Source organism: Homalodisca vitripennis, chromosome 6, assembly GCF_021130785.1.
Source record: "Homalodisca vitripennis isolate AUS2020 chromosome 6, UT_GWSS_2.1, whole genome shotgun sequence".
NCBI classification, from domain to species: domain Eukaryota; kingdom Metazoa; phylum Arthropoda; class Insecta; order Hemiptera; family Cicadellidae; genus Homalodisca; species Homalodisca vitripennis.
In genome coordinates this window covers 8,683,277-8,708,454 of record NC_060212.1, presented here as the reverse complement: position 1 = coordinate 8,708,454, position 25,178 = coordinate 8,683,277, and the positions used below count along the sequence as shown (strand labels likewise).

The following is a 25,178-nucleotide window of genomic DNA, read 5'->3' as shown; positions in this document are numbered from 1 at the left end:
CATATAGGCTAATACTTCGTTAGATAAACATAAATTAAATGGTAATAGTAAGGTTTAGGTTTTAAGCAGATATAAAATAAATAGACAGACTGAATTTTACAATTTAACAATAACAACAAAATTGATTTAAGTCTGAATGTATTATTTACTTATTACCGCTATCAGGCAACTTGATAACTACGGTGATCTAAGTTTATGATTAGAAATGAACAAATTAAAACAATAATAGTTTGGTTGTGTGACTATGACCTAGGCATTTTTATTCCATAACTACTACGTTACTCTCTTACAATTCAATAAGTACAATATTTTACCGATAAATAAATTAAAAACCATACAATAGGTTTTAGCGCAAAGCATTGCAGTATAACGTTCAAATTGTTAAGAACAAATAAGAATTTTCCTGAGTTTAAAGTTTCTCTTTTTTACACTGTAAAGCAAAACAAGCCATACCATACAATTTGAAATAAAATGAATTTATATTTCACTTAACGTGAACATTATACATTTTCCAAAAGGACATTACATATTCACTTTACACTTTAAAGTAAAACAAGCCGTAGCATACATTTTTAAAATAAATGAAATCATATCCTACTTAACATGAACATTATACATGTGCCAAATGGCCGTTACATGTTTCATTTTCATGCAGGAATGGCTTTGCCGCTCGATCCAAGTTTAAATGAATTTTTGGTGTTTTAAATGTGTAGTTGAATAAAAAAAGTTAAATTTCCTTGAAACAAAATTACGAAGATACTTAAAAAGTACAGTCTGCCTTACCTCTTCAAAAATATAGAAACTTAGGGAAATCCTCCCACGGAGCTGAAGAGGGTCGATCACCTGTCTCAACTCTGCACTCCGCTAAAACAGACCAGGAACTCCGAAGCTCAACGTTCCGTTCGTGACTCATCACTCCCAGCGCTAGGTGGACGAACCCTGAACTTCAGCTTTCGTCATCCGGTAGCCTACTTCATTGTAACCGATAACAACTATCAAGTTATCTATCTGGTAATGGTCGGGGTGGACACACTCCGTTTGCTTGGTGGTCGACGAATTTTGCGTTGGCGCGCCACTACGCAAATATAACTTTGTTTAGTTGATCAGACTAAACTTTCGTCCAGTAGACCAAGAAACGAGCGTTTCAGTATGTGAACCTCAGGTTAATAACTTTGTTACAGATAAAGGAGTTTCAAATCCTAAGTTATTTTTAAAACTGAAGGCTCCGTAAAGGTAAACGGTTTGAATGGTGGCCCATTAATTTAAATTCAATAAATTTGCAACTAAACACTTTAGTTATTTGTAGATTCAACACCTGAATATGTACGCTTAAGCCATATACATAGCCTACGCACTTCTTAAAACCTCAAATCGGAAGATGTATCTAACAACGTTGCTTTAGATTGCTAGTTCTTCGTGAATGACACTTAGTAAAAAGTTATAAATTATTCTATTTCGAAACATAGAGCTGCTGATCCGATTGTATGTAAATCTAAAATTTACCCAACTATCTGTTATTCGAAGCAGTGTTATCCCATCTAACCGTTGGTTTGATGCCTAATTTAATGTATTGACGCCATTCTAGAAACAATTTATTGTAATTAAAAGACATCAATATTCTTGGAATGTAGTTAATAGACTGCTGTGGACCACTCCACGGTATTTTATAACTGGTTTCTATATGTCAATACTTATTTCTCAAATTTTTGTAGGCAGTAGGGCAGATTCTTTTATTCGTAAGCTACAGCCTTGGTAAACAACTATTAGATAGATAGAATCTTCATACGGAAAATAATAATGGCACTCTACTTATTAATATGTTAGTGAAATTTCACATTCAGCTCAGTGCAGCATCTGAAATGCGAAAAATCAACACTTAACTCCGTCTAAAGAGAATAAAAAACATCCAAGACGAACTCTGCATTAGTTTTACGTAATAGAGACCTAGACTACAAAAGTGTTTTATCGACCACCCAGCAGACACCACGACAGTCTAAATGAAGAAGTGTTTCCATTGTTTCATCAGGTGCACAGTGGAGTGCACTATGACGTCTAATTTCAGACCCTGCACTAAACGGAAGATGATACAGAGCTAAACTCAGGAGTCACATTATATCACCGCTTCCCACAATAGCAATGTAATGTACATAATAAGTGTCTTATTTGATGTGACAATTATGGGTCAGTTTTAGACGGTCCTTAGTTTTATTGGTTTCTAACTTTGGCACTTGGATGTCTAATTTTACTATCAATAGAACAGTTTTATTGATTTTTATCATCGTGCTTCCATTTTTACGTTGTTTTTAAATGTGAACCATTTATTTTTTTTACACTTATATATCACGATTGTGCAAGGTACATTTAACGGCTACATAATGGCGACGTTCGAAACTTAGAGCTGGTTTCCGAATGCTGTATACTACCTTCAGTGTGATCCTATTTTAAAATAATATTGCTTTGCATAAATAAGTAGAATTATTTTTCTAGTATAAATTGTTTTAAATATACTTTAAGCTGTATTTCCTGAATTATATACAACTGTAAACTAGACAATTACCAAATTGCACCTTCAAATTAGTGGCTGTCTTATTTAGCCTTTAAAGTTATATCTATGTCTTTTATATACATTTCAGATACAAGTGCATTACATATAACTTTATTCCATTACCCTTACAATCTCAGGCCCCAAAATAAATTCTTTTGTTTGATTGTTACAAATCGCTGTGTTTATTTATGTACAAACCTGATCTTAGATCTTAAATTATAGTTTGTTTTACAGTTTTTATTTACTTTAACCTTTGAGCAATACACAGCCCTTGTAAGTTTTTGAATTGTACTTCTAGGAAAATAAAAGAATTCCTAAACCTAAATTAAATCCCACATTTGGTAATTACAGGAAAGCGTTAAAAACATGTTTATGTTCTACCAAACAGAAGAAGCAGATAGAGACAAGTCCTTATCCTGCAGTAAACCCCGTAATCCTTTCTGTTTCTTCGATAATCCTGACATAGTGACCAACATATAGTGTTTTGTAGTTGTTTATACCAAACTGAGAAACATTTTCTCCGTTCAAACATACTGTTAAACATTCTACAAACCGATGTATTTGGTTATGGTCCAAAAAGTTGGTATGGAAATAAATCGAAATATCAATCATGACTGAACATTTGAAAATAAATGAAATCATGCTAATATAAAAAACTATGTCCCTTTAATTTTAATAAGATTTTCCAAAACTAGCACCTGTTATATACATTAAAGTCAAACCATTAAGTTTTATAAAATCTTGCTTTCTGTTAAGTGATTTTAAAGTAACAGTATTTCAAATTTATGTATATGAAAATGTACTGTAGCAATATGAGGAGGGAGGGCATGAGTTTCATTTTCAAATTAGATATTTACGTAAAAAAATATGAATGAAACAGGTGAATTTTTAATTCACATAACTTAGTTTTAGATAATAACATGCTTATATAATCAATTGGAATTTATTGAATAAGTTCGGTTAAGGTTACTTAGAAAATATCTAATTAAAAGAAAGCTTATGTTATGTGTCTAGACGTACCGAACCTCACTTAGAGCTTAACCGACGTAACGTTTATTTGATTACTGTTGCTTTATTGCGCTGCATGAAGATAAGCACATGAAAACTAACTGACCGTGAAAATGGGGCAGTTGATTGGGGTGTGAAATTACCGGTAATTGTAACACAATCATGGAACTGGGAGAAGTCCATCTACTGTGATGGTAAGGGCACCGCTCGCTTTGCTGTGGTCTCATTTTGTTGTTATTGTCCTCTTAAAACACTATGTACTTTATCTCTGTTAGTAGTCACATGTGTTATTTAAAACTGGAGATAGAAATGTTGACTTTCAAGTAAAAAAAATTAAACCATTAGATGTTATTTATAATTAAAAAAATTGTTTTTTTAGTTAGATGTGCATTACGTAACATTCTTCGTGTATCTTTTTCTCTTGAACCACAGGTTTCATCATGATGCAAATGTTGGACTTTATTATATGGACCCCGTATATAATTCATAGTACAAAATATTTCTACATGATTTATTAAATGTGTGTATTGATGGAACGACTGTATTCTTTAAAGGCAGTGAATCTAATAGTTCCTCATAAAAAGTTACACAAGTGAAAAAAGTAAAAAAGGGGAAATGAATGTAAAAACAATTTAAATAGTGTTCTTACTTAGTAAGTTGTACATTTTAGTTTAGTGATATTCGGCTCATTAATTGTAATCGTCAGAGTCCTCCAAATCTGCCCAATAATCTTCCAGTTTTCTCTTAACAGTTACAGGGGCTCGTCGAGTTTTAATGGACACACTATAAGCCATGCGCTAAGCTTGTTGTAACCGGTGTATATCAAGGTTGTTCTTGGCGTTGCAACATTTCTACCAAACAGCTATGCCCAGTTTCTTTAAGACCATATACCTCCCTTTATTTCCTTTGTTAAAAGAGTTTATGGTATCATATAACCCAAAGTGGTATTTACACTTTTTTGAGTCTTTATAAGCACGGTTTTTGAGACGATTCCAGATTATTTATTTCACAAATTCATTCAATTGATGATTTATAATGCAAGAATTTCATTATTAGATCAGGTCACGAAGGTTCTTAATCATAGTTTTACTCTAATAATCAGGGTAAGGGAAATGTGAACATGTTGACCATACTGTTTGTTTTATGCCTCAACTTTATTATATTTATACAACCTGCTACTTATTTTTTGGCATGGCCCATGATGAGGAATTAAATTAATTTATAGCAAGTGATAATACTCTGTATATACTGCATGTTTCATGTCCATAGAACTACCAGAATTCCTGCGAGTGGCTAATCTGTAGTATTGTTGAACTGGTAGTGGTTCCTAGCCCTTGATAGCGATATTCTCATCCCCTGATATGATAGTTGGTAAATAAATGATTTTTTTTGTTAAAATGGGGAATAATGGTGAAGTTACCAAAGAGTCCATGGATTGTTACACGACAACTAGAATGGTTTATATTAGGAAAGAATTCCATTTAACCCTTTGAGTGCCAAGGGCCGATTTAATCGGCCTAGCAACGTTTCCGCATAGTGCCAAGGGCCTACGTAATCGGCCCGATGGTATTGACGAAAATTGCCAAGGGCCGACTAGATCGGCCTTTCCAATATTGGTCATCCTGTTGCTAAATATTGACGTATAATATCGTAAAACGTATCAAATTAAAGCCCAAGAAATGTAAAACATAATTCACGTAGTGATAGTTTGTATATATAGTATACAATATTTTTATGTAGCTGATATCTAGAAGCCTGTGGCGCGAACCGCCTGTTGTCACGCTGCAGTCGTTCTGTTTACGTTCAGTTGTTTTAATTTGCTAGCTGTCTATTGTGGCTGTGTTGACATTTTGATTAATGTTTTAAAAGTTTCCTACTTTTATTACTTCAGTTCAATTTCATTACTGAATAAGGTATAGTTTGCCGAAATGAGTAAAAGGAACAGATCGCCCTTAAGCGAAAATAGGTCAGATTCTGTTATATGCCCCCAACGCTTAAACTTTTTTCAATGAACTTAGAACGTTATAACACCATGTAGTTGAGTAACAAAACTAACATTATGCCCCCAACGCTAATTTAACTAAGCTAACCTAAACTTAAATAATCATGTGCTGCCCCGCGGCCTGCCGTAATCGGGATTCTCGAGAAAGATCTTAACAGCGACAACAATACCGATCGCAATACCTGGAAATGCTTGTTGATTGATGGAATGTTAGTTCTGTTACTCAACTACATCGTTTTATAACGTTCTAAGTTTATTGAAAAAAGTTTAATCGTTGGGGGCATATAACGGAATCTGACCGCAAAAATACATTAAAATACATTAATTTATACTTATGATAAAAACACTCACTCAGTTATTTCATCTGAATGATTTAGTATAATAGGCCTAATGAAATAAGCCCAAAGTAATTAATTTATGTCTGTTCATAATAAATAAATAACAGTTGTATAATCTACCGTGATTTAATTTCTTAAAACTAGTAAAATATATTTTACACGAAACAAGAGTAAGCGTGCATGTTTGGGGCAGGTTTTCAGCATTTTGCAGCAATATATAAAAAAAATTCAAAACTCAGTTATATATAAATGTATTTTTATGAAACTTGGTACATGTATTCCAACTAACATGGGGAACATAAAATTGGCACATAAAACTCATAAAACAAAAATAAATAATTACTTTTTGTATCTTAAACAAAAAAAGTGTTTTTTTTATTTTTTTATTTTTGCTTACACATATATAAATATATTTTTTTTATTTATGGTCAAAATTTATATATACCAATTTGTAGCCCGTATCTTGCCCTAAATAATAAAGCAAAAAGTGTCCAATTATGTTAATATTTAAGGAAGATGTTAATTTTTTAGTAAAATAGTGCAGTAACATAAAAATAGTGCTTGGCACTGAGGGGAATGGCCTGTCACAAATGGCTGGCACTGGCTGCATGACCTCCGCCACTTCGCGTGGCACTCAAAGGGAGCTGTGACGGACAAAGAAGTTAAATTAATAAGATAAAATATAGTTTGGTTGTTATCGACGGTATTTCAATAAATATGTTGAAAGCTGCATCTTACTATGTTGTCAGCGTCCTGTTAAAGCACATACTATAGTGTAAGTTTAGTTCCATACGTGGGTACGTGTGTTATTTGAAATGGCAGTATGAGAGGTAAGCTCTAAACCTGAAAACATTTTAATTCACGTATTTGTGTTTTGGAACCGAAGATTTCATGTCAAATCTGTATTTTGCATCAGCTGGGTAGTACCGTAAAATTTAAAGGAAAGATGTTCTACATAAGAAATGCAGATATCATAGGTCTCGAAGCATTTTGTTCTGTAAAATTTTACAGACTTAACCATAATCGAAAGGACAAGACGGTAAAAAGCCCCTCATTGCACTTATTTATAAGGACCTACCCTCGCTACCAAATTTATAGGATTTTTAGGATGCTTATAGCAAATCTGAAAATCCAGCATAGTGGTAGGGACCATCTCCTGAAGAGATCCAATAAGGATAGATAACGAGCCTTACCTTAAAAGAAGGGACAAAGGCTGGCACTGTTCAATCCTCCTCCAGTCAAGGAGTGCAGGGGAAGTTACTTCTCATATTCATGATAACAATAGATCTTCACAAATTGATCCACTCACTTCAAAAATCATCCTTTGCAGTAGATTGCTGTATGTTTACGTATTTTACGTCCCCTCGGTGTTTGATTATACATTGTAAAGTTGAACTGGAAGGTAAACGCTAGGCAGAGTAAACCCTCTTTTTAATTTGTGTTATACTGCGATAAACAAATATCTCCATAGATATACCTGAAGAATTTAGCACAAAAACGACAGAGTTTACGAAACTCAAAATTGCATAGTTAAGCTTGCAGGTGTGAAATAATGCAGTTTAAACTTGTATTCTAATTTGTGTAATTAAAATATTATTTCAAAAAAGGAACACAGAGTAAATTTGAAACACTCTGCCTTTTCATACATGTAATACAGACAAAATCTTTTAATTTCTTTCAAAGTATTTCCGGTGGTCCAAAAGCTTTCATATAAGTTCAAAAGTTTATAGATACTTGTTTCTTAATTTATAATGTATTATTAATAGTTATTTCTTTCCGGCGAGTATGTTGATCTATAATTCCAAATGCAACCATCTATAAATAAATTCTATAAATTACCATCTGAAGACAAAAACCTTTTATATTTACAATAAAAAGTAGACTACAGTTTTAAAATTCCAACGTAAAAATTGACAAAATGTTTTTGTCTCCAAACACATTCTTTAAGCAATATTTTAAACATGCTTGAAAATATCAAGGTGCTTGCTACTATGGAGTACTTTGTTCTTCGTTACTTTTGCATGCGTTAAAATATGGTTTAGATATGGACTTATATACGAAATTCCATTTCAATTGCAGATATACCATAATAGATTTATTGTTTCGCCTAAAGTTAAATAATGTAAAAATGTTTACTGAATTTCCAATTTTAAGTATAAAATATATCTGTTGTGTTGCTGAAATGGGTCTGCTTGCCTGACTCAAACATCTTGTTGTGGCAGAAAACTTTTATGGTTGATCATGCAGATTAATAATTGCACGTATACCAGGACCCCAAATGCACCTGTCATATCAACAGTGACAGGATCCTCGTGGAAGCATGTACAGGACCTCACCATGCAAGCGTAAAACAGGCTGTTACCTAACGGTAGTTTTACAATAGGGAATGCAGTATTTGGTGAGTTATTATAATACCGCAAAACCTTTTTATAGCAAATATATATCTTCACGGACATTGAATTTCCGTGAATATTTTTCAGTTCGAAATTGAAATAATCAAATATACTCTACATGAAATATATCTACATTAATTATATCAATAGAACACTTACTGTACGTGAGAGTCTGATAACCCAACCACGTATATGAAATGTAGGAATTAAAGGATAAACAGAAAAATTCCTACACTAAAGTAGATGAGTATGTCCGAGATTGTATACTAAATTTTAAAATCCAATTAATCTTTCTAATTAGTAAAAGGTTGAATCCAATGAAAACAAAATAGAAAATGTGCCTGCCTATGCCATGAAACAGGAGAAGAATTTTGTATATATTTTGTGGATAATTAGACTACATGTAATACTATGTAAATTATTACAGTGTCATATGGTTTTACTTAGTTATTTTAAAACCTCACTTATACTGGGACTGTTTATTGCCATCATAATTGTAAATAAGACTAACTGCCGCTTACGCTCAGCCAAGCTCCATGGAGTGACATGCACCACCGTTGAACTAAATGATGCCTACATTGAAAAGTAGCATAATGAAACATTTAAGTTTGTTCTCGAGATATCGTGCCTACAGACATACAGACAGACACAAATGAAATGTTTCCAGTAGTTAGAGTGAAGAACTTCTCTAATAGCCAATAAACTACCAGCATTTTTTCAGGTTTTGGAGTCACCACAACATTATTTGCGTTTTATACACTTTTTTAAACCATGTTTAAACACGTTACATGTGTAGGGTACGATGATGTATGTAACTTTGGCTGTTATTTTGCAGTAATTATTTGGATGGAATGAAATAAATTCTGTCTGTCTATAAATTTCGTAAACATAAAATATATTCCGCAACACATTGTAGAAAGTTCCAAAAATAAAACTCATCCCTAGTATTAATGTAATGTTCGTTTTTACTCAAAAATAGTGTTCATATATTTTGGGGAAGTATCAGTAAAAGACTTACTTAGTGAAAACAGAATATCAAAAACTAGAATTAGATGTAAAAATTCTCATGATTTTTATATAAATCACGTACTTTTATGTTATATTTAATATGTAACCAACACTAGATATATTAGCTCATATATATAAATTAAGGATGCAAATTGTGAATAGTAACTTTATTGAGAATACGATTAAGAAAACAGTTCGATGTTTCTATTTCATACTTATATTTATCAATCAATAACAGTAAGATCGTTTTTAGACAATATTGCACCATCATTAAAAATGTATTACTTCCTATGAAAAGCAGCTCTGCAAAAATGATTGAAATAGATATATAGTTCATTTAGAGATTTGTTATGGATACGTAGACAGTATTCATTTAGCTATTGAGAAAGAGAAAGTTGTAACGAATAGTGTTGTAATAATAAATAATTTCAACAACAATCTAACTTGAATGAGGATACGCAATAAGTGGAAGTCTGAGTCGAGTCTAGTGTAAAAGTAATTTCCTAGTAATTGATTCTTGCCACTATTCTCTTCTTGACAGAGAGATCCTTGTACAACAGAAACCAATTCAGTTTCATATTTGTACTTATTGTGATTCTCATTCCGACTTGAATGAGAAAGGATACACATCAAGTGGAATTCTGAGTAGAGTCTAGTGTGAAGGTAATTCCCTGGTAATTGGTTCTTGCCACTCTTGTATTGAGAGATCCTTGTACAGGATAAGCCAATTATGTTTCATATTTGTACTGAAACGGAAGATTTTAATTCTCTATCCAAATTGAATGAGAAAGGATACACAACGAGTGGAAGTCTGAGTGGAGACTAGTGTGAAAGTAATTTCCTGTAATTGGTTCTTATCACCCTTAGGTCGAGAGATCCTTGTACAGGATAAGCAAATTCTGATTTATATTTTTACTGATTGTGATTCTCATTCTGACTTAAATGAGAAAGGATACACAACGAGTGTAAGTCTGAGTGAAAACTAGTGTGAAGGTAATTTCCTGGTAATTGGATCTTACCACCCTTGTGTCGAGAGATCCTTGTAAAACAGAAGCCGATTCTGTTTCATGTTTGTACTGAAACGGAAGATTTTAATTTTCTATCCGAATTGAATAAGGAAGGATACACAATAAGTGGAAGACTGGGGGAAGATTTGTGTGAATGTAATTTCCTGGTAATTGGATCTTACCACCCATGTGTAGAGAGATCCTTGTAAAACAGAAGGTAATTCTGTTTCATATTTGTACTGAAACGGAAGATTTTAATTCTCTATCCAAATTGAATGAGAAAGGATACACAACGAGTGGAAGTCTGAGTGGAGACTAGTGTGAAAGTAATTTCCTGTAATTGGTTCTTACCACCCTTAGGTCGAGAGATCCTTGTACAGGATAAGCAAATTCTGATTTATATTTTTACTGATTGTGATTCTCATTCCGAATTCAATTAGGAAGGATACACAAGAAGTGGAAGTCTGAGTGAGGACTAGTGTGAAAGTACTTTCTTGGTAATTGGTTATTGCCACTCTTGTGTTGAGAGATCCTTGTACAGGATAAGCCAATTATGTTTCATATTGGTACTGAAACAGAAGTTTTTAATTCTCTATCCGAATTGAATGAGAAAGGATACACAACGAGTGGAAGTCTGAGTGGAGACTAGTGTGAAGGTAATTTCCTGGTAATTTTTTCTTACCACCCTTGTGTGGAGAGCTCCTTGTAAAACAGAAGCCAATTCTGTTTCGTATTTGTAATGATTGTGATTTTCATTCCGACTTGAAGAAGAAAGGATACACAACAGGTTGATGTAGGTGGATTCTAGCGTTACGGTAATTTTATGATAAATAGCTCTTTTTTAATTATAATTTTTAATGTATTTATTCACAATTTTTTGAAACTCTAAGATCAGATAAACAGTGGTTTTCAAACCAAGAAATAAATTCATAAAGGACGAGAGAACCGCGTGTAGTTGGGAGCTTATACTTTGATTTATATTTTTAAAAGGTTCATAATTAATAAACTTGGGAATTTAGGCTGAAATCTTATTAAATATTGTTATTAAAAGCAGACTTTTAAGCGGTTAAATTAAGAAATTTTAAAAAGCCTTGATATTAAGGACTATTTACATGTAGTTTGTATTTTTAATATACTTATACTAGGCTTGAATTTGTATATGCCAACTCGCTATTAAACTTATCCTCAAAATGAAACTATCAGTATGCTCAGGAAAGTGTTTTTCTCTTTAATCACTAATATTATTGAATATCAAGAAGAAAATGAGTGTTACAGTTATATTACGTTTCCATTACAAGCTGATATTTTATTTTATCCTATAATAATGTTCTAGATACCCAGTTATAATTTGAAAATATGATGTAATCGCATTTAACTTTTAAAATCAAATAACTATCCTGATAAATAAAATATTTAATATTGTGTTAGTTAGTAAATGATTAAAATGATTTCCTGAAAATATTTAATTATGTGACTCTGCTTTATAACATGGTTTTGTATAGAAATATTGTGTACTCTATCTAAAAATTATAGTGAATACTTTAGTTTAAAGCCTGGCTCATAAAAATGTTATTATTATAATGTTTTAATCATTAAAATAAAAATTTATAACGCTTTGAGTACTCGGCATAAGGCACTTTTTCAAATTCTGAATAAGTTTATTATGTTGGTTGACAAAGCCTTTACTTAAAATATTTTGATCTCAAATAGTTAAGGAAAATGTTATTAACACCTCTATTAATGAGTTGTAACATCATAAACATAAGAAATACGCTGTTATATAAACATTTAACTGCTTAGCTTCTAACCATGTGTAAAATACAGAAAAAATACTAATTATTACGCACTCCAAACAAAAAACAATTTCCCGCTGGAAGTATTTAATACCTACCATTTCTAGTATAGTATAACTGAACAGATCCAACAAATTATACCATTACAATATAATCATACTTCCTAGTACTTTTGGACTGAATCCAACCCTCGATCTGCAGTAGCCATATTCGTAATAAATTAGAAAATTTGCAAGAAATATAAAATAAACTACACAAAATTAAGTAATTATCAAATGCCTAACATGAAAAAATATAAACGTAAGTTGAATAATACGAATTTTAATCAAATTCAATTTGCATACTTCATTTTATATTTCTTGAAAAATGTCTTACTCAATTATTCCTGTGGTAAGCATTCTTATGTATGTCATGGTAAAAAAAACAAGTTGGAGAACTTTTAAAGTGAAGAAAAATTTTATTTTTATGCGTTTATACAATAATATGAAGCTGTATATTCATTAATATAAAGTAGACTACTTGGTGCAGAGCTGGAGATCCTGGAGTTGGGTGGTGACTCCCACGTCAGCCAGAGACTGCTTGCACGTTGCTATGGCGGCCTGGGCTGCGGGGTCTCCGACCTTACTCACCGGTATCACACAACCTCCGAAGTCTTCCCCGGCTGTGTTACACAAGTCTATTACAAATATTCAACTAAACTAAAAAAAGTATATGGATGAAACACTGTAACTAAGAAGATGTGTTGCTAGCAGTCGATCATGCAGATACTGTACAGTATTTATTAATATTTATTATTGAATAGAAGCAGTTTACACACGTTTTACACGGTATAGGTTTATACAAAAACTAAATAGGACGTTTTTCAAATAATACCATCAGCTTGCTTATTTTCTATCTATTTACGTATATCATTATGACGCAAAAATACATTGCTTAAACTGAAAAATTTTCATTACTCAATTGAGTAATTATAAATACAAACTGAAATCCCGTGATATGTTACTTAGAATAATGGGAAGGATTTAATCGCTCTAACTTCATGCAACTGGTCTCTAAAGCTTAAGAAATCTTCATAACAAATGCGTTGGTGAATAATAAATAGTCAGAACTAACTTAGTAAATAATAGTCTTAGGTTCAACTTAGTATAAATACAGTGGTTTTATTAATAATGTTTTTTTTAAATATATTGGAAGACGAGAATGCCAGATCTAGTCTAGCCTCTTTCACTTAAAACCTGAAGGATAGTATTTCCTCTTGTATAGACTTGTGAATATCATGAATTCCGGTCACACTCATCATTGAGCAATAAACTGGAACTATTTTATCTTCCCACTTATCTCGAAAATTACAGGTGGTAGTGAGCCATCTAAGTGGCATTACTTCCTTCTATCCCAAGTGTAGGGTATAGCAGCATATATGGCCCAGCTAGAAGTAAACCATACTTGGCAAAATAGATGAAGGTTATATTATTTTTTGTATGTTTCCAATTATACGAAGGTTTATGAGATCTAAGGAACTTTGACTAAAATTTTCGGCATACTGAGAATTAAATAAATTGTGTTTATGCCTGCTAGGAGACACATGGAATAATTAATATTTGAATGATAAACTATGGATTTCATTTGAATGTATAATTTGTATTTATATTGAAAATATATATTTTAAATATTGATAAGCTGATTTAAATTGGGATGCAGAGCGGGCGAGACAAAGACAAAGAAGCGATTTTCTTTAACTTTCTTAAAGTCAACGTCCAATCGCTTTGGTGGCCGCAGTCTGCCACCAAATTGTGACCGATTCCTGAAATTTTGAATTTGGTACGACTATGTTTAGAGATATTTCAATGTTGTATTTAAATACATCATAATTTTTATTTTGGTAGCATATTTCAGTCACAAAAGAGATTTGCCGGATATTTAAGAAAAGTTTAGTAGTGTTTCCGTCCACAGTAATAAAACAATGTTACTGAAACTGAAAGTACATGTAGCCGCAAATACGTGTACATAACCGATTTTAAATTTTAATATATTTTTACTTTCTTCCGCTTATGAATACCTTACTTTCTGGAAAATAGTTTTTTTGTTATTTAATATATAGTTCATTAAATGAAAAACGTATTGGACTACTGGAATTTAAAGAAAGGTTCCGAATACTCTTCCTTTAAAAACCGTATTTAGGTATTACGAGTACGTTTGAACTTTAAGGCACTGTAATCTAAAAATGCTACAGAAAATATGGTTTTGCGGATAATATGGAAAATGTATCTCTCTCACCGGTATATCCTATATTCTTGCTAAACACCTTCCACATCTAATAAGTACTAGAAAGGTTATTAGACAATAACGAGTAGATCTGTAAAATGCCACCTGTTCTGACAGTTGGGTTTCTCTAGATTAAAATAGAATCAAACTTTTATGACGCCTGAGATATGAAGTACTATTTATCCGTGAGTCTAATAACAATAATTTTGAGATTAGTTATTAAGACTTATTAGTCTTAATAACTTATTAACTTATTAGTCTTAATAAGTTAATAAGACTTATTAGTCTTATTATAAATGTTTCTACAGCAAGTGTTTCAGTATAATTGTAAACATTTCTTTACCTGCGTTATCATCATCCTGGCAACGGTAGTAACAGGCAGATGTGTCATCAATGTTCAGGAAGTAGATTTTGTAGTTGGCTCCCTCAACTGTAAACATTCATTTGCAGGTCAAAATTTGTTCAAATTATACTCTTGTGCCATCACATATCAAAATCATTACCAGAGGATTTTACGTAAGAATAAGATTTTAATATAATCATAATTGCGTCAATATTTAAGTAGTATTTATCCGTGTATCAGCTCAGAACTAATTTGAATTATATTATCACACAACCTGTTTTATCGTGACATTCTTTCATACTCACATGACTCGTTGACCTGGCCGCAAAACAATTCCATTTGGTTGTATCCTACTCTTTTGACTGATCTGGATTACATAAATGGCACATTAGCAAAAAACAAGCAAAAATATAAAAATTTCAAAATAAACTATTGCATATATAATAACTATCAATAATTGAAAAATTATGCTATGACTAATATGTTTAACGCCTAGCATCGAATATGCCATTAAATATAATCATCAAATCCTTTAGTACCCAAAGTCTCAATTAGGAGATTACAAGTAATACAATTTTAAAAGATCAAATTTACTTGCAAATTATAATAAAGTTAACTGCTAATATTTTCTAGACTTTTTGCTTCAAGAGTTACATTTGAGGCGTTCAGAAGGCAATTTTACTAACTCAAAATAATGAAATCTTTCAGTACAAACAGCTAATATAAAATATCTACTCTTTTTTGCACGTTTAATAACCTAATTTATTTCTTAATACTATATGGCATGTTTTCATCTCTTTAATCGTGTATAATGAAATTCAATGAATTTAAATAAAACAAAAATCCAACTTTATACGGAGTTAGTCACATTACAAACTGAAATGTATTAAAAATATTTTGATTGCATTTTATACACGTTACAAAAGACAAACAAAAAAAACTTTGCACGAAAAAAGATCATTCTTTGAAGTGACTAACTAGGTAGCCTGTGTTCGGAGAACAGAACAAAAACATGATCATGGGCATAACATAAAAGTATACATTTGTTCTTAAGCACCTCTAGTCTTAATTAGTGTTGTCGTCATTATTTAGAGTTCCCTTTGCAGGGTACTTCTTTCAGTTTTTAAGTTGTAATTTTGTAATGATGAACTGGAGGTATTAGTTTCAGATTGTTCAAAATTTCTTTCTTCTTATCCATGGGATTATGTCTATGGATTAAAGTCTTCACGGTTAATTGCTCTAAGTATATATTTGTTTCTTTATCTGCAGCCAAGTTTATTGTCTTAAAAATTTTGGAAAAAATGTTTCTACTAATTTTATATCATTTTTCAATAAATTAAAAATCCCAATCGTTCCGGAAGTAGCTGATCTGGTACAAGGAATTTCATGTCAATAGACCCAGTTTAACATTTTCATTGAGCATGTACGAGTATGTCATAAAGGATAGAACAACTTCGATACTGCGATTTTGGCCGCCGCATGTGTCGGAGTACACGGCAATGTGTTTTGCATTATTGCCATGAAGAGTCAGGTGTTTTCTTAGGCAAGAGCTTATTTTCTACGAACCCCTGGAACGGTCAGTTGCAGACCATACATAGATGTAGGCTTATTGCCATTGAAGATGTTCACACCGAAATCATACACATATATCTTTCTTAAATAATATGCTACGAACGAAGACAGCTTTGGGAAAGCCAAAGCTTTTTGTAAATCGAAAGTTAACACATAGTAATAGCCAGAGCTTCTCCTTTGATCTTCTTTTAAATATTCTCTAGCCTTTTACACTTTCCTCAGATGATGTTCCTTATCGGCTTCTTCTAATTTCCTTTCATTTCCATTTTCCGGTATGAAACAATGACACACTGGAAAGGTATCTTTTAGTGACGGTTGGAAATGCAGTTTGAACTTAGTTGAAAATAAATGGTAAATTTTTTCCTTACGTGGAGATTTTTCTTAGGCACACCAAAAGACATGTATGTCAAGTCTACTTAATTTCCCGAGGTTGATTTTCCCTCTCCATGTATAATACCAGCTTACATAATTGCTAATGCAACATTTAGGAATTCGGCCATCAGGCAATTGAACAGTATGCCTGAAATATGTTATAAAAACCCGTATAACATTGTTCTTGACTAGAAGAAGAAAATTAAAAACTGAGCATTCTTGATAGCTTAGACAGATAAATAAGTCGACATCTGGTACAACCATGTCATGATATCAATGTCGTGTTGGTTGTGATTAGATAAATTTTGGAACAATTTGAAGAGTTTCCCTCTCATCTGCAGGTAATTTGTCGTTAGATTTTCTTGCCACTTACGCTGTTTCTCACTAAAGATTTTTGCAGCGACTGTGTTTCCTGTTCTAGTTTTATAACATTTACTAGAAAGTATTATTTTATTACTATGTGCCCTCTTCCAAATATCTGGAATTATTTTATGTTTACGGCTTCCAATATGTGTAGGCATAGACTTAACCTCTTTATCTGAAAGAGCAGAGTCCCTGTGTTCATCTCACAAGACCTCATTGTCATTTAATAAGCAAACCTCGTTAGAGTCTAATTTATTATTTATATTCTGGCCTCGACATGATACAATCATAAATTATTAATACTCTGGAGTCTGTTTTGTCAGCAGAAATGTCACTTTAAATGACGAGCACCCTCATTTTCAGCTATTTCTTGAATGCAATAGGGTAATAGACTTGAGTAATACTTCGTATGTAAAAGTCAGTTCAGCAATAAACATTAGCTGTCATGAAGTCAGGGGTTAATCACTTAGTTACCGCCTCTGAAAAACTGGTAAATGCTTAGTTTCATGAATGAATAGCGCATTCTAGTGGCAAACCGTTTAACTATGGAGTTAATCGTATTCAATAACGCAGTCCAACCGTGCAAAATGTATAATTAATCGAAAACTAAAACAATATTGAGTTATTCCTATTGGCCTATTGGTATTTTGGCCTCTGAACGCCTCGTATATTCTACTTTTATCATAAGATTCAAATGCATCTCTACATCAGTTCTCTATTGCATGTTTTTCGTATACTGTAATCTACGAGTTCTAAGATTAACAAAAATTACCCATCCTTGAAATATATGTTGGCATGGGCCCTCGAGAATGGGCCGAAGCGGAAATCTACGGAACCACTCCAGCACTTGACTACATCCGGGACCTCGGCAACTGGTAACACGGCTTGAGTGAACACCCCCATTTTGTTAAGCTTTAAACATACAGATTTATATATTAGGTATATCTAGGTACTGTTATTCCAAAAAGAACGCTTGATGTCGTATGCACATTTTAAAGAAACAAATTTGAATTACCTTAGCAAGAACTCCCCATGGACAGTTGTTGGTGGTCTGGATTTTCCTGATGATATCTGGATTACATTTCCCAGTAGCCTCAACCCTAAGGGCGGCAAATATCGGTAGCACCAACAGGATGTACAAGGAGGCCATTCTTTCCGCTTGTGAACAGGATAGACCTCAAGATACCGTACTGCTAGTGTAGGTGACAGAGTAATACAACAGTAGGATACATGGTTTATATAGAACCGTGCTCTAACATTTCCTTTGTAGATAATAGATACGGAATGTCTGTAAATGTTATAGAAACAAAGGTAGTGTGAACAAACCCAAGGTCACCCGAGTTAGGTGGCACTCGCACCAATATTATCTTCCTATTGTAATCATCTCTATTCCGAGTGAAACAAAACTTGTTGTACTCCCTTGTCATGAAGAGAAATTCCACTCATCTGCTTTACGATTAAACATATGTGAATTATAATTATAGTTTAATATTTCAATTAACGAATTTAGCATGTAACATATTACAGAATTCAATGTAACTTAAACTTAATATAATCTGTACGTCAAATTTAAGAATAGTGCTTCAAGGATGGTTTTGTTTTTGCCCAAGAAATTGTTTCAAGGGTAACGTTCGATTCTCCAGTGAAAGGATGATCGCACTAGTTATTATCTATCCTTACGAAAAGTTTATAACATTAATATAAATCACCCTTCATCTGTAAATTATTTGGTGATAACTTTTCAGTAATTAATAAATAAATGAATTCATTTAATTAAATTTACAAGCTATTACTATACAATACGAAATATACGAAGAGTATAATAACATCTTCTTAGTATGGTCTAAATTTCATAGTAGTAGTGTTATCTTAATGATAGGATGCCATTACTAATCGTAAAATAACCTTAACGTAAACAAATTGGCCTATTCCACGTCATTATTCATTTCATAATCATGCGTAAGATTTTTATTGAGCACATTTGAATACGTGTGATTTGTATTCTCTTACTCATCTGTGATGCATACAAATAGCTGTGATTATGACCAAGGAGTAGGCTAATTTATAAACAATTAGTTTGAAATCTTTTGCAGATAAAAATTTTGTATCCCAATGTCTATGCTTAACACAATCTCAAGCTGAGGTGCAGATGAAAGAATAAACCTAGTTGAAATAGCGCTAATGGTTCCATTGTTCTATTTGATTCTGTCTCCGAACTTATTGATTTACTAAAACTTAAAAATTGACTCTCCTTCACTTTGATTTTGACTCAAATGCGCGGCGTCAGCATCTTGGCTTGTCACTGCAGGCGTAGTGTTAAAAAAATGAAGATTAGTAGACTAGGAGTCAATAACATGAATACTGGTAGCACACAAAGTTGGAGTCATAGTTAAAAGCACTCGCCTAAAACAAAATCACAAGCCATTTATCGAGACAACTTATGATTACGACAACGTGGTCTCGACAGAAGGACATCACTCCAACTATTATCTGTATTAATCTTCCAAATAAAACATAATTAATGGTAAGTCACTTTACTATTTTCAATTGTGCTTTATATTATGTTCAAATTAGATGTCTCGCGTGAAAGAGCTAATTTATAATAAGAAAATATAAATATTCCTCGTAAGGAGTACTTTGTCCGTAGACAACGCGCGCGATGTGTTACTTGGCTGCAACATGTTCGGATATAAAGTTTGAGACAGAAAAGATTATTACGCGTGCCTATTAGGTTGTTAATCCACCAAGTATTTACCTCTAAGAACATCAGATTAAACTTAAGCTAACAACAAAAGAGCAAGAGTTTTGCGAAAATATGTCTGATATAAAATGAAACTAAATAACGGTACACTGCTCAGTAATAGTTTTCACTTACGCTCAGCCAAATTCACATGGATGGATAAAACTTCCATAAAACTTATACATGTCAATGTAGAAATGAAATTTCATGCAACATTTTAAGTCAAAAGGAGAAATCTTCCTAGAAATATCTTACGGATAATTAGAGTACATCTAGTAATAATATATGCATATAATAATACACATAACATAAAATAATAATATAAGTACATGTGGGTAATAATTTATGTCACACTTTAAAATACTACTTGATTGCGCATAGTTCATTTACAATTTTATTTATACTCTGAATCGCATTTTCCATCATGACTCCACATAAGACTAATATTAAATGTTTGCTAACAAACAGAAAAACTTCATTGGAGTCACAAAATTCTATATTTAAATAAAGGCAACAACATTTGTAGTGGGTATATTGGTCAGTAGGTTCACGAGATCTTGTGTGGCAGACAGATTGACAGACAAAATGAAATTTTTACTTCCTGAAACTATTGGCTTCGCTACTGCTCAGTCAAAAACTTGGTCTCTGTGTAACCTGCTAACTGATCAAAGTTTATTATAAGTGACTAGTTCCTCACAAAAATAGGAAAAACACACTGCTTGTAAATACTGTATGGTCTTAGAAATTCATTTAGTCGGTTACTACAACTAAATTTGCACTCCGATCCATTAATTATTCTTCACCTTTACACTGTTCTAGCTTCAATTGACCTTTTCTCATCTGCATTCAGGTCGTGATAAGTCTTCTCGTATTCTTGTACACGTATGAAGTAGTGTAATTAGGCTTGTTTAGCTAGACGAGCCTAACAACTACAAACGTTTGGCTATATTTAAAGCAATTTTCCTTCTTTAAGAAAGGAATATATGAATTCAACGTTAGGTGAACTTTACGGTTGCGGTTCGCAAAGTAAGCAATAAAAGGCCAAAGTTCATTTCACTCCATTAGGTAACTATAATTAAGATAATGGGACTTGTTTTGTTTAATTATTCCCCGAGTAAAAGGTTTGTTGATATAGGGCGTTCACTATATGTTGTACAAGTAGACTAATAGCATAACTTAGAATTAATTAATTATATTATTTGACAACTCTATAAATGTTCCAACGTTAACATTCCACAAGTGAAATCGCTTTTATTAATATTAATTACATTTACATTACTTTTATCAAACACAAACATATTGGAAATGTAATTTACTTTTAGGATGTCTTTAAACAAAACGCCAAAGACAGTTACAATATCCAGGCATATCTTATTACCTAAATCATCAATATCCACTCCGACTATAATAAATATCAATACTAAAACTGTAACTTTTGCTTGTTTTTGTGTATTCAAATTGGTAGAAAATTGGGTAATTTAATTTAACTTTAAATCACTTAAACGAAATTATTACTTTAATTCATAAATTCTTTATCTAATTAGAATTTAATGGTCCAATGAGTTCTCAACCTAAAATTTTGGTTTTTTCTTAGATTATATAAAATTATATTTACGTCATTTTACGTCTGTTAGTCCTTTTTTTATCGTTCTGTACTTATTGCTTTACTTGCAACTGTAGATCAGTGTATCCACTCACTTGCTTTATTTGATATTATTTATAACACTAATTACTCTTAACAATTAACTGTTGGAACAATATGATTAACCAGTTCTTAGTCAGAATGGTAAGGACCAAACATGTTCATTGTTTATGACTCTCACAGAAAATATTATTATCACTGGCATCTTGGATGTTTTATCGCTAGGGGAGGTGGAAAAATATAATTTCATACAGTCGTCGCAATGCGTTTCTTTTTTCGTGGCATTTAGAGAGTTAAAAGACAAAGAATTTTGCATGCAGATCTATTTAGGCAACATTAAATTCTATGATAGTGCATGTCTCAACATGGTATTTAGATAATCTTTTGCGAAGATTTTTGAATTTTTTCTATGGCTAACCTAGATTCCAATAGAATAAAAATAAAATCCCGTTAACCATTACCGTTAGAAATACTAACGGTGAGGGAATGTTCTTGGCTTCTGAGCTGTCATTTCAGTGAGTTTATTTGACTTTCGAGTGCTATCATGAGACAATTGTAAAACGCTGATGTGAATACGAAATATACCCAGTGTGTCGCAAATATTCTAACCACAGTGCTTAATCCACTAATAAAAATTGCAGTGAGGACTATTGTCCTAGTACTAAACTATAAGTAATGATGTTTAATGATACATTTAAATGAATGGAAGTTTTATAAATAAAAAATCAAAAAAATATGATTTTGAACTTTTTATTCGAATTTGGTTTTGCCTTTGGAGTATTAAGTGTTAAAGCAAAGACTTAGTAAGTATTAAGACCTCTAGTTAACTAATACGAGCTTTAAGTTTATGAGTTGAGCAGTGAATTAAGGCTGCACGTTGACTTTCTTTTAGTATGTTTGTAGTCATAATACTGACAGTTCTTCTTCAAACAGGGATCTGAGAAACCGTTATTATAAAAGAAACAAAGGTCCACTTTACCTTTCACAAACAAAGTTGGGCAGTTGAATCTTTGTGGTGGAGTTTTGTGTAAAGCCCGTTATGTGAGGCTCAGCAGTATGGAAAGATAGTTTTAAATTCTGGCTTTTAAGCATTTGGTAATGATTTTGAAGTAAAATGCATTGAGGCTGTTGCAATTATAATACATGCATTACATCCATTACTTTTGCATTCTGATATACACTTATTAAAGAGTCATGGGAGCTAGTTTTATATGATTGTTAAATATTTATGAGCTTTATCCTGTCAGCATAGTAGTAAGGTGATTGCTGACTTAATCTTGCTTCTAGCCTTATAGTTGTGTCTTACATTAGAAAGATAACCTACCCATTTATTCCTTTTCAATTGAAAATGGCACAGTGCAGCGGGTATGACGGTTATCGCGAGATCACCGAGTCAAGCAACGTCGATCGTGGCTGCTGCTTGGATGGATGACTGCTGAGCGATCCTGTCCTTGCAAACCTCGCCAAGCTCTCCGCCTTCCCGACAATTTTCGGTGGTTCGGGAGTCACCTTTAAGCCGTTGGCCTCCAGATTCAGTGTCAGAGAGGGCATTTTAGCGCTATCTTTGCTTCGTTAGATATTCATTTCTCTACTTTTAACTTAACAATTTAATAAATTGCCAATACAATAATATTAGAGTGGGAAAACGTAATGGGACTAATGCTGAAAATAAGTGGTACGGATTGTTTAAAGGCTCTCTTAAATATAAGAGAGTTGATTTGTGTGATTATAGCGTTATGAATAGGTTCAGTGGTTATTCTCATTAAAGTCGTAGCTCCACCCTCTTAATGAAGTTACACCGTTCCTAATAGCATTGTATATAACAATTCTATAATATAATATATTTTTTAAGGATTACATTATACACTAATTAAGTTTTACTAATGTCCTGTTTGACAGCAATTAAGACAAATATATAGTTTAACGAATTAATACAGTTAAGATCATTTATTGCATGATATAAGCATACTGTTTCAAAATTATTATTCAACGAGTCCCAAAGTTGTTTTCATAGACATCTTATGCTGCTGTCCGATGCTAAATTTTTGACTTTAGTGTCATCAATTCAAGGAGAGGAATGTAAAATTCACAATTTTGTAATTAATAATTGTATACTGTAGTTATATTTGATGCATTGTTGTTGAACATATGTTTGACTACTAATAATAGGACAACCTGACAAGTGGTGTGTCGAAATGAAAGAAGCCTCAGTGTGGTAGTAATTGTAAAGGTTGACTTTATACTATTCAGATGAAAACGAGAATTTCAATATTTCCAGAATTTTCCAAAATAAATATCTCAAAAACTCAAAATAGACATCGTTGTTATAAAAAACATTAAATTTACTAAAAACTATGTAACCTGTACAGACTTTTTAATATCATGATAATAAAATTTGAACTAAGTCTGTATATTGTTAATGTTTTATCACTTTTATGAGTATGCCTATTTAAATACATTCCAATAAAAAGGTACCTATGTACTTTAATTTTGAATAATACCGTATAGAATTTCTACCAATTGAAATCTGTTGGTGAAATAGGTAGTCATCAAATGTGAGGCCTTTTATCTAAAATGCAATTTTTGATGATAAGGATTTTGAACTCAACACAGTCAAAAGCGTTCGATACATCTAATAGTCTGCGTATCACCGTCTGTCTCTGCGGCTTTAACCCCGACACAAAACAACACCTGAGTCGATTCTTTATAAATCAGTAAGTGTCAATTTCGTCATCTCCTCAAATCTCCTCAATCTTTATTTCATTTAATAAACAATCGCTTTATTTCTAAGGTTCTCAGTACGCCTCTCGTTTTCCTTTTGTTCAAGTAGTTCGCATACAGAAGGCAGAATTTTATATCGGATTATACAATGCACCAGTGTATCCCTTCTTAAAACAATATTTAATTTTAAAAATTGCTACGTTAAAAGTAATCCACAATTTACGGAAGTACTGATAGGACGAGTAAATGCTCCTTTAGTAAGTAAATGGCTGACTTTCATACTAATTTTCGTCATAATAAGATGAATGTTTTCTTTTGTAAAAGTATCAATTAATTTTAACACATCATTAGGTTTCATTCTTTAAATTCGAAAAAAGTTTTGGAAATCCAAATATATTGATATTTGGAAGTGTAGAGGTGGATTCTAATTTACATTTTTCTTAAAAGATCAAGAAAGTAATTGTTGCTTCTTCAATCACTTGAAATGGATTTTAAAGATTCATTGTCAATTATATTTTTGGATTGAAAAATGAAGTGATTTCTCTAAAGTCAATTTTCGCCAGACTGAGACTATTCCTCGCTGTTTTAATTTAATTAAAATCTAACTTATTCCGTATACAATTATAATTTTTGCCTGTAAACCAATACCTTTTTGTAATCTAATATAATTGGTGTGTGTAAACCAGTGCTTTTTAAGATATTGGCAAAATTTGTGCATTTTATCTTTTGTGATTTTTATCTTTTACATTTATAAAATAAATAAAAACTAGCATTCGGTGTATTAATATTTTTTCGCATTACATGTGACTAATTCAATTGCTTCAGTTTCTTTTATTTGAAGGAGCATAACTATGGCAATGATACATATTAAAGTGCTGTAAAAGATAAATTGTAAAAAAAGCTACTACTCTTAAAATTTATGTTCCTGGGAATATATATATGTAAAGCAATGTTTCTTTATTAGTACGAGTATTATTCATTTACGTACTCGGAATTGATTGATTGTGATTTCCTTTTTTTATTATTTAAAATTTTAATTATGCCATTGTAAAATATGTGTATTTTAAAA

At 32.1% G+C, this 25,178-nt stretch overlaps 1 protein-coding gene across 2 annotated transcripts; it reads right to left on the bottom strand.

Annotated features, from left to right (window-relative positions):
• Positions 1–12,531: 12,531 nt before the first annotated feature.
• LOC124365144 lies at positions 12,532–18,205 on the bottom strand. Of its 2 annotated transcripts, none has more exons than XM_046821096.1 (5): positions 18,022–18,205; positions 17,779–17,918; positions 15,005–15,066; positions 14,700–14,786; positions 12,532–12,770 (listed from the first exon to the last, which is right to left on the bottom strand). In XM_046821096.1, the coding sequence occupies exons 1-5, from the start codon at positions 18,154–18,156 to the stop codon at positions 12,610–12,612; spliced, it is 585 nt and encodes a 194-aa protein (XP_046677052.1). In that variant the 5' UTR covers positions 18,157–18,205; the 3' UTR covers positions 12,532–12,609. The 2 variants fall into 2 exon arrangements, with proteins under 2 accessions (XP_046677052.1, XP_046677053.1); XM_046821097.1 differs by having other exon boundaries at positions 12,532–12,755.
• Positions 18,206–25,178: the final 6,973 nt, after the last annotated feature.